General features: G+C 45.4%; 1 protein-coding gene across 3 annotated transcripts in view; it reads left to right on the forward strand.

The window, feature by feature from the left end:
* The window catches only part of MGAT5 (mannosyl (alpha-1,6-)-glycoprotein beta-1,6-N-acetyl-glucosaminyltransferase), a 148,852-nt gene that overhangs the window by 58,403 nt on the left and 80,072 nt on the right, over window positions 1-10,377 (forward strand). For all 3 annotated transcript variants that reach the window (XM_025197563.1, XM_025197562.1, XM_006018383.3), the window contains one exon: window positions 5,297-5,430. In XM_025197563.1, coding sequence (XP_025053348.1) covers window positions 5,297-5,430 — 134 coding nt within the window. The remainder of the gene's footprint in view (window positions 1-5,296; window positions 5,431-10,377) is intronic.

Genomic DNA, 10,377 nt, shown 5'->3' on the forward strand with positions numbered 1-10,377 from the left:
CCCAGCGGCTTCTCCAGCACCAGGTCAACCCGGGTATAGCCAAGTGGCTCCTGCAGCACCATGTCAACCCGGGCATTCATGCCATGTCAGCTAGCACCATGTCAACCCCTGCAACTTCATTGGTGTCAAAGGTCACGTGGCATCACTTCCTGATGTGATACCACTTCCTGTGACATCTTTGAGTATGGCTCGCCGGCCCACTGGGTGATAAAAAGTTCGTGATCCGGCCCCACGTTCAAAAACGTTGGACACCCTTGCGCTAACCTAAACCTATTCTCCATCAGCTTATTACCATTGTTCCTTGTCATGCCAGGTGGTGCTGGGGAGAAAGGCTCTGCCTAGTTGCTGTTGATCTCCCCTGATGAGCTTGTAGGCAGCCACCAGGTCCCCCCTCAGCCTCCTCTTGCTGAGGCTGAACAGGTTCAGGTCCTTCAGTCTCTCCTCGTAGGGCCTGTCCTGCTGCTCTCTCACCAAGCAGGTGGCCCTCCCCTGAACCTTCTCCAGTGCAGTGCCTAGAACTGGACCCAGTACTCCAGCTGCAGTCTCACCAATGCTGAGTACAGCGGAAGAATCACTTCCTTGGTTTTGCTGGAGATGCATCGATTGATGCATGCCAAAGTATTATTTGCCCTGCTGGCTTCAGCGTCGCACTGCCGGCTCATATTCATACAGTGGTCAATTATTACCCCCAGGTCCCTTTCATTCATAGTGCTAGTCAGTTTGAACCCCTGCTTCTCTCAGCCTCTCCTCATAAACCATGTCCCCCAGCCCCCTAACCATTTTTGTTGCCCTCCACTGGGCTCTCTCCACTTTGTCCACATCCTTTCTGTAGTGGGGAGCCCAAAACTGGACACTATACTCCAGATGTGGCCTCACCAGTGCCAAACAAAGGGAAAGAATCACTTCCCTCAAGCTGCTGGCAATGCTCCTATTAATGCAGCCCAGGGATGTAGCATCAGGCTTCAGCACTGTACGTTAGAGCATCGTAACAAATCTCTGTACCACACCACATCCTGACTCACAGTAGGTCATATTCTGCCAACATCCCATGGAGCATTGTGGCACCTTGCTCACCCCCCCACCTTGTGGAGTGACAATCTAACTTAGGCCAGAGTTTGTCTCCTCTGCCCAAGCACTGGGCTGGCCCTGCCCCCAGACTCTCAGTGACCAGCGGTGGTGAAGCCCAGCATAAGGAGTTTATGCATGGGTCAAAGATCACTTGGAATCCAGCTGTGATACTTTGAATGGTATCAGTGCCACCTTCTGCGGAGAGACCATTTCCCTCCTGGGCCAGGGTGGTAATGCAGTCTACTATACATCCCCTCCAGGGACTACACCAGCCCCACTCCAGGGACTCTTCCTTCAGGCAATGTAAGTCCCGTAGCAGGGGCTCTGAATGGCAACCATAGGAAATGCTTCACACTGTGCATTGATTGAAAGATGCTGAGGTGGGGGTGCCCTGGAACAGGAACTGTTGTATGTAGGAGCTGCTGACCTGTGGTCCATGGAGGCAGGAATTCTTCCCCACTTCAGGGAGCAGCGTTGGGGAAGAAGTAGAGGACCAAACTGACCAAGACCCAATGCCAGGTCCAGCATCAACTCAGCCCACCTTCCAGGGCCAAGTCACTACACCTAGCCACTGGTGGTTGCCAGTGTAGACACAGGGCCCTAAAGAGATTCCAGGACGGGGGTGGGAGCACTCAGAACAGGTCGGGGTGGCCCACCAGGCCAGGCCACTGTGGACCTGGGTACTGCTGCAGGGGAGTGGTAGCCTTCATGCGGTTTGGCAGCCCCCTGGCCTCTGGTCCAAGTTCTGGAGTGGGCAATAGTCCACAGTTTTTCTTTATTATGCACATACAGAGTTTGGCAACTTCAATGTTTAATTAAACTGAGGGCAGCAGTTTTGTACATGGCATTCCCTTGCTGCCCAAGGTTTCATGTTAGTTAAGCTGAGCCCTGTGGCTACCCACCCTCCTTCCCCTCTCAACAGCATAACTGCCCAGCGCAGCCAGGATCTTTCCCCACTGTCTCCATGTTAACTGAGAAGAGGGTTCCAAGTTCTGGAGTGGGCAGTGTTGCACAATTTTTATTTAATAAACATGCTAAAGTTTTGGGAGCTTTAACATTTGATTAAAACAAGGTGCATTTCTTCCTAGCGCTGCATTCTGCTGTACCCCATTGTGTGCCCCTGGAGGTATTGGGGAGGGAGAGGGGAAGAGGGACAGTCTGGGTTGTGGGCAATGATGCCTGTGATGCAGGGCCACAGGACCCCGGGGCTAGAGACCCATGTCCAGTGCCAGGGCAGGGGCACTTGAAAGCCCTCCACCCCTACCCATTTGTGGAGGGCCCTAAGTCCGCACAGTGAGCAGCTAGTTAGCCACAGCTTCACGGATCCAAACAGTCTGCTGCTGTGCAGGGCAGGGGCCACCAATATCAGCGGGAGAGGAATACAGGCATCTGGGGGACACACTTGTGTGTATACACACACAGAACTCAGGCATTTGTGGGACACGTGTGTGTGCACATGCACACCACCCAGGCATCCAGGATGTGCCCACATGTACACATACACACACATACCCCCTAGGCGTCTAGGGAACACACGCATGCATACACACACACACGCACGCACCCCTCAGGCATCTGGGGGGCGCATGCATGTGCACACAAACGCACACAGAACCCAGGCATCCAGGATGGGGACACGCACACACGCGCCCTTGGTGAATGAACGATATGGTGGGTGGGCATGTGCAGGACAGCCAGCTTGTGGCCATGATGAGCTGCTGCCTGCTAATCAGGGGTGGTTCAGCTGTTCCAACACCACTCGGGAGTCTTTGGCAACCCGGGGAGCCCGCGTGCCATGCTGGGAGCCATGTGAGATCCCCCCCTACCTGCTGGGCTTGGGTCTTACAGGCAGGCTTCGAGCCCCTGCCCCTCTGCTCCCTCCCACAAGGGCTAACGTGTTTTGCTTCCTCCCAACCTGGCCGTGGGCACTTAAGCTTGAAAGAGCGCTTCTGCCACAGACTTCTTGAACATCCATCCTTAGCCAGAGAGTTTTAAAAACTATATATAAACTAAAAGGTGATGGTGTGTGCTTCTTACACAGATGGCTTAGGAAGCTCTAGTAAGTTCTTAAGTCTTCAGCTTTCTAGAGGCTGTCTGTGAACCCTCCACATCTGACCAAAATTTTGCCTTAAATAGGAACACACTGTGTTAAGACCACCCAGGAAACAAAAATCCTTTTTTCTCGCTGACATGTTGCTGCAGAAGCTGTTTTGGTCCTGTTGAAGTGTTCTGTATGATGCAGAGATAATTGCCACTATTGTAAAATGTTTTCAATGAAAGCAGTTGACACGAAACACTAACTTACTACTACAGAAACTGAACTGTCAGCTTTGTTATTTTGTGCTTCATAATATGTTGTATTTTTTTACTTTCATTTTGTTTGGTAGATCCCCATAGGGATAAAAAATGTAAATTATTGTGTCCTGTGCACTCAGATATGAAGGTAAGATTTCATATTAAAGTTACAATTTGTAATTGCCTTCATGAATTTTTGTGTAGACATTTGGGGGAGTTGCCAACACTTAAATCTTGCAAAAAAATCTGTATGTTTTTAGGTCTGCATTCTTTTATTCTTTGTAAAGTCTGAAAAATATGCTCTGCATGGTGTAATATATGGTAAGTGGGAGGGAGGAACACTTTTCAGTGGGGTGCACTCCCTTCTGGGTAATATCTTATGCAGCTGTCAGATCTTCATATTTCTGGGATGCAAAGTGGATTTGTATAATTGTAGATGTATTCGTTATGCCTCTTTCTTAGCACACCCAAGCTCCTTACCTCAATAAACTTTCTACCTCCTACACAGTGGTACAATATAACACACTCTGTGCAGGTTCCCTGGCATCTCTCTCTGCTACATCCGAGGCTTTGTGCATTGGTCATGGTTTCATAGGCATAGTGTTTGTCAAACTTTGTTTGAATTAGCCCAGTGCCTGGAGTAATTAACCAGCTAAGGGGTTTTCTGCACTCTTTTTCTTTGTTCTTGTACCAGGTTCTTATACAACTCATGCAAGATGCAGTGGCAAATGGATGGCAGGTGGCTTCCTTTTCTGCCAAAATGTCCAGCCCTGAATACAAGAAAATAGATGCATAGTGTAGGCATCATTAGAAGCTCTTCCTCATTGCCTGATCAGAAAGAACTCTCCAGAGACCTCTATAGTAGTATTCCCCACCACAATCCCCCTTGCCCTACATTTACTGTTTTTAAAGGACTGGTAAACGCCATTATACTACTCAAGTTAAATGGCTACCTGAATGTTATCAAAAAACTAAAAAGTTATTCCAATGTATGCATTCACTGCAGAGTTTTAAACACAAACACAACCATGTTTTGCTATTGCGAGTGTTGTCAGTCATTTCCATAATACTGACCCATAACAAATAGATTATTTTACAATCCACCTTTGTACCCTTTCATGTCTAGAAAATACCTCTGAGACGACTACAGCAAGTGTTTACATGGGAAGCCATTAGCAGGAAAAGAGCTTACTTTTAGCTTTTTAGTACTATTAATAGTTGGAAACAAGGAGGAGAGTTAACCCTAAATGACCAGCCTACAGCCCAAGCACCACAGTTTGCATTAGTTTATTCAAGTTGAGGTAAAAAAAACCTTGCTACCTTGCACCTTCCCTGCCCCATGTTGCTAAATGAAGGTTTCATTTGAGGGGAGTGAGTCTTAATGGGGCATGAAGAGAAGGGAGTTTTGTTATGTAAAAGGCTGAGAGTTACTGTTCCAGTCCAAGAGAATGAAAACGTGAAATTGCTCAGTTTCACCAACCAAGGTACACTGACAAATAGTAACAGCATGAATGTTGAAAATGAGTTGCACCTTTAAATTCTTCCCATTTATTGACCTAAGGTAGGGAAGAGAGAGTAATTTTTTTTCTCCAGTTGTTACTTTGTGCTATATGCCCACCAATAACCATTCCCAGATGAATACACTAAATTACCAAAGTGCATCACTCATATTTACATATTTATATTTTATAGGGATGTGGCTGTCAAAATGGTGACTGATGTGAATGTACGGTAATTAGTGACTTGTGAAGCTTACAGACTTTCTTCCCAAAGCCTGTTTGGTTATGCACACATGCATGTGGCTGGTGTTATTATTTCAACTGAAATCAGCAGTGCTTGCCCACCTTAGGCATGATTGATGCGTATTCCAGGTGAAGAAAAATGTTGCCAAGGAAGAAAGTAAAGAGTGATAATTACTCTTGTTTTCATGCAGGTGTATGCTAAGAGTCTTGGATTCATTTGGGACTGAACCAGAGTTTAATCATGCTCATTATGCCCAGTCTAAAGGCCACAAGACACCATGGGGTAAATGGAACCTCAATCCGCAGCAGTTTTACACGATGTTCCGTAAGTATCCTTGCACTTTACAAAAATACTTTCTAGAGCTAGAGTTAAACATTTCCACTGAAAGACTCTTTCTGTCAAAAGCAAGCTTGTGCTCCAGTAAAATGAGCAGAGGAAAGGGGTTCCTAATTCTGTATTGACTGTATAAAATTACAATATACCCAATGCAAACACAAAAGAGCAGTATTAATGCAATGTAAATAATGGTAAGGAGGTATATTCTAAAGGTCGCAGCTGAATGCTGTGATTGAGCTGCTTGCCGCAAGCTTCTGGAGTTCACTTTTGTTCAGCTTCAACTTCCCAAATACTTCTGTAGAGTGATTGGTTTTTTGAAGTGTTGGCAAATTCCATTTTGTAGACTAAATTACTCTTGTATTTGATTGAACTAAGCCAGAGGTCTTGGGGCTTTGCTGTTTTATTTCTGCCTTATTCCTCAAGTCTTGTCTATAATTGTCAGTGTGATGCTTTCCCTATTTCTCTTTTTTCAGAATTCATCAACTGGCAATCTTTGCTGTTCAACATACAGAATTTTGCATCTGTAATTTTCTTGCAGATAGCTTCAAGGTTTTCACTTAAGTTGTTTTTCCCTTGTGAGCATTTATTCTGAAATGAACTGTTTCAGAATGCTTCAACCCAATATCAACAAAGCTATGAAAGTCAGCACTCGGGTACAAGGTAGCTAAAAGTTGCACAAATTAACTGCCATTAAAAAGCTACGTTGATCAGTGACTCAGAAGTTTTTGGACCATAGAATGTCTAATGTGTTTCTCAAAAATAAGTGTCAGCTAATTAATTGTTGGATGTGTTTTGATATTTAAATCATAGGATAGGCAGCCATGACTTGTAAATTCTATCTCTGTCTCAGCAGCGGATTCACTTTTATATCCCTAGGAAGGCCTGTAACATCTCATAAGCCTTTTTTGATGAGCAAATATAGGGCACGCATGTTTAGAGAGGAAAGAACTTTTTTTTTTCTTAGGCAAACTTATCCATCTTCCCTGTATTGTCTCCTTTTGAACATAGTAATGACTTGACTGATGAAGTCCCAACCCATGCTGTCAAAAAGATAAATCTTTTGTCATCCTCCCCCCAAAAATAGATCCATTCAATTATTTCCTTTATGATACTAATTTTATGTACAAGTTGCTTGTCTGTATCTATGGTTTTAGAAATGTGCAGATTTCTGATTGTCTGAAATACTAAATGTGTGTTTTTCTTTGGGCAAAGAAAATTAGCTTTTCAATAATGGTAGTTTGTTTCTTTTGTATCGGAAAATTCTGAATGCTGGAAGCTGTTCGGGGGGAAGAGCAGAGGGGGGTGGAAAATTCGGGATGTGTCCTGTTCACCCATCCGCCTTACTAGCGCTGTTCTTTACTATGAGTGCTAAAAAAAAAGTTCAGTAGCTCTTGCCTTGTTTTATTCTATTCATAGTATGAGAAAGAACACAGAAAAAGACAAATTAGAGAGTGAGAGAGAAAATGAGATGGGAGCACGTTAGTTAGATTAAAAAATGACTCGCTCATCTCAAAATGTAGTTAATGAAGATAGAGGAAATGGGCCATTACTAGTGGTTTCCTACTTGTTCTAATGATTAGAACTTTTTTCAACTATCTAGAATTATAGAATCTTTGCTGGTTAAGATTTTCTAATGACCCAAATATGATACTAGACATTGAGAAGGAATGCCAGGTTACTGTTAGATCAATCTGAATAACTTGTAAATAATTTCCATCCAACAAAATGTATAACAACATGTGGAAGTGCAAGGTGCTACTCTCAGAGCAAAGAATTCAGGCTAGGTCTATGAGATAGGAGATCCTGTCTTGGAAGAAGGTCTTAGGACATCATCATAAGTAACAGCCTCAATATGAGTTTTTAGTGCAGTTCTGTGACTGAAAGGCTAATGCAATCTTTGGAAGTATGAAATGGAGAATATTAAATGAAAGCAGGGAATCATCTTCAACAGTTAGGCATTACTAGAATACTGTGTCCAATTCTTCTATCTTCATTTCAGATAAGACGTATTCAAAGCATTCAAAGAAAAGCCACAAAAATGACCCATGAGCTTGAAAAGCCTCACAATATGAGACTTAAGGAAGTTCAAGCTATTCAGTTTATCAACAAGAAAACTGAGGTCACTTAATTTCTGTGTTTAAGTAGTTACATTTGGAAAAGATGCAAGAATATATGATTGGAAGGGGGTTCCTGGGGAATTGAGTCCAGTCTCTGATAATGGGCAGACATTTCAGTGCTGTAGAAGTGCTTAAGGGTCTAGAAGTTGAAATTAGGCAGTTGCAGCACTGAAATAGTTTCAGCTTCAAGAATAACTAATCACTTGAATAGTTTACCAAGGAAGGAGGTGTTCTCTTCCTTGCTTGGGATCTCCTAAAGGTCTGTCTAGAACAGAGTTGCTTAGTCTGTGGCACACAAAAGTGCTGTCACAGCCCCACATGTACAGTGAACTCTGTGAGCTCACTGGCCTTCAGCACAGGCGCTGGCCAGAGCCACCACTTCCACACTGGTCCAGAACCTAGGAGGTAATTATTTCTTTGCAACCCTTGGCCCATTTCTTATGCTTGTAGAGATAATAAATAAATAAAGGTTGAGCACCACTGTTTTAAAAGAACACTTTACTCCAACTTCTGGGAAATATTCTACAGTTAGTGTTCTGAGTTTTCAGTTTTTTACTGATTTTTTTTTTTTTTTTTCACCAGTAAATTCCCTGATTTTTATTTATTTTTTTTTATTGAAGTTATTTGGTTTCAACTGATTTATACCTGTTTTTCAGTTCACTCAATTTTACTGGGTACAGTAAAATCCCTGTTAACTGGCATGAGTGGGGAATGGCTGGGGGTGCTGGTAAGGTAAAAGTGCTGATTACCTGAGGCATAGGTTTCTGGCCAGATTGGGGGGGGGTGGGGGGGTGGCAGCGGCCGCACATAGAGAGGGAGGTGGTGGCTGCACAGGGGCCGAGGGAGGGTGGCTGGAGCCACTGCCTGGAGGTGCGAGGCTCCTGCCTCTGACCCGGGGCAGAAGGGGCCATGAGAATCACTCTCAGGATGGGCGGGTCCCAGCTGCACCCCAGTGGCTCCAGCTGCAGCCCTGCCCTGGGAGCTGGGAGTCCTGCCAGGGTCAGAGTTGGGGTCGGGATCGGGTCGTCTTGTCGTCCCCCCTGCGTCTGACTGCACGCCATTCCCCTCAGCCCCTGGGCTGCACTGTGTCATGGTGCAGATAGGTGGCATTGGCCACTCCCGGGGCCACTGCAGCAGGGGCTGGGGTGATTGGGATCAAGGTGCGGTGTGCCCCATGCACCCCGGGGCTCTGCTTGTTTCCACTCATCCCAGCCCCTGCTGCAGTGATTCTGGGAGCAGCTGACACCAGTTGTGGAGAGAACTGTAAGTCAGTGGGTGTGGGGCGAAGGGGCATGGCTCTTGCTGCTACACGCACCCTGGGAGGGCTGCGGGCTAGGGGGCTGCGCCGGACTCTTCCTGGGGGGGCGCGTCTCTCTGGATCTGGACACTAGACGAGAGCAGGCTGTCGCCCGCTCCGAGCACTGGGAAGAGCCTGGTGCCACTGCCAGCCCCAGCCTGCAGGGACAGCCTTCTCTTGTCCTGTGTGCAGATACAGGGGCATGCACCCTCTGGGAATAGTCTGGCACATCTCCCCCAGCCTGCAGCCCTCCTAGGGTACACGTAGCACCAAGAGCCGTGCCCTCCCACCCTGCACCTACTGACAGTTCCCTCCGCTTTGCTCCCTGCTGCAGCCCCCGGAGCGGCCAACAGGCTGCATCATGCCCCTCTCCCCGCCCCTTCCCTAGTCCCAGCCTTACTCTCTCCCTCCCTCACCACCACGGGAACGTATTATTATTTTCCCCAATTTAAACCAATTTTTGTTGTTGTTGTTTTATTTTTTCCTTCCTTCTATCCTGATTTCAACCTGGTTTTTATGTTTGGAATAAACCCTGAAAAATTCCCAGATTTTTTTTTTTAAATAAGAACTGAAAACACAGGAACACTGTCTACAGTTTATTAATAAAGGAAGCCAAACTAGGTAATAATAGGCAGCCCTTTCTGCCTTTGGGCTTTCTGAATCTATGAAAATCTTCTGATCTTGGTCCATTGGTCAAAGTTGTCCGTACTTAAGTTATTTCTTGTAGGCTCACTGAGAGGAGGAGAGGCATGGGAAATATATTGTGTATGATATATATCTGCCTTAGAAGGCACAGTCCAAATAATAAGACTTCATACTGTGCATCCCTAAAATTAGATGAATGTTTCCAACTAGAGGGCATGGCCAGAGTGACTGGTTGAACTTTGCAGCTGAGTCCATCCCCCATGAACAATGAACTTGTTCACACTGAGTATTTAGATGTCTATGTTGTTGGGTTTCTGGTTGTAGCTGTGTTGGTCAAAGGACATAGGTTCTTTGGGTAGATGTGATACATTTTATTAGACGAACTGAGTAGTTGGAAAAAAGTTCCTAGCAAGCTTTTGGTCACAGTCACCCTTCATCTTCGTGAGACTCCATATGCTTGACGAAGTGCGACTGCGCCCAAAACCTTGCTAAGAACTTTTTTCCAACCACTTAGTCGGTCTAATAAAAGAGATGACATCTACCCAAAGAACCTTGCCTGCCTAGATGTCTGTGTGCAACTGTTTGGTTCATCAGAAGATGGTTACCGCCAAATGCAACCACCTTATGTTGCCCTGTGTTGAAAGAATGTTCAATGTATTTGCAAACCCTTTCATGACAAATTAGTTATTAAGGATGTTACAGAATCTTACTAAAGTCCCTGAGATTGGTATTAGCAGTGAAAATTAATCAACTAAAATGCTGGAACACTTTGAAGCTTGCGTCCATGTGCCTGAATTAAGGGGAGTTCATCAAATTCATCACTACACTCTTGCCTGTTCGTTGTTGCCTCTCTGTGGGGCTGTTTCCCCAGTCTTT

Source organism: Alligator sinensis, unplaced genomic scaffold (assembly GCF_000455745.1).
Source record: "Alligator sinensis unplaced genomic scaffold, ASM45574v1 scaffold277_1, whole genome shotgun sequence".
Classification (NCBI taxonomy): Eukaryota; Metazoa; Chordata; order Crocodylia; family Alligatoridae; genus Alligator; species Alligator sinensis.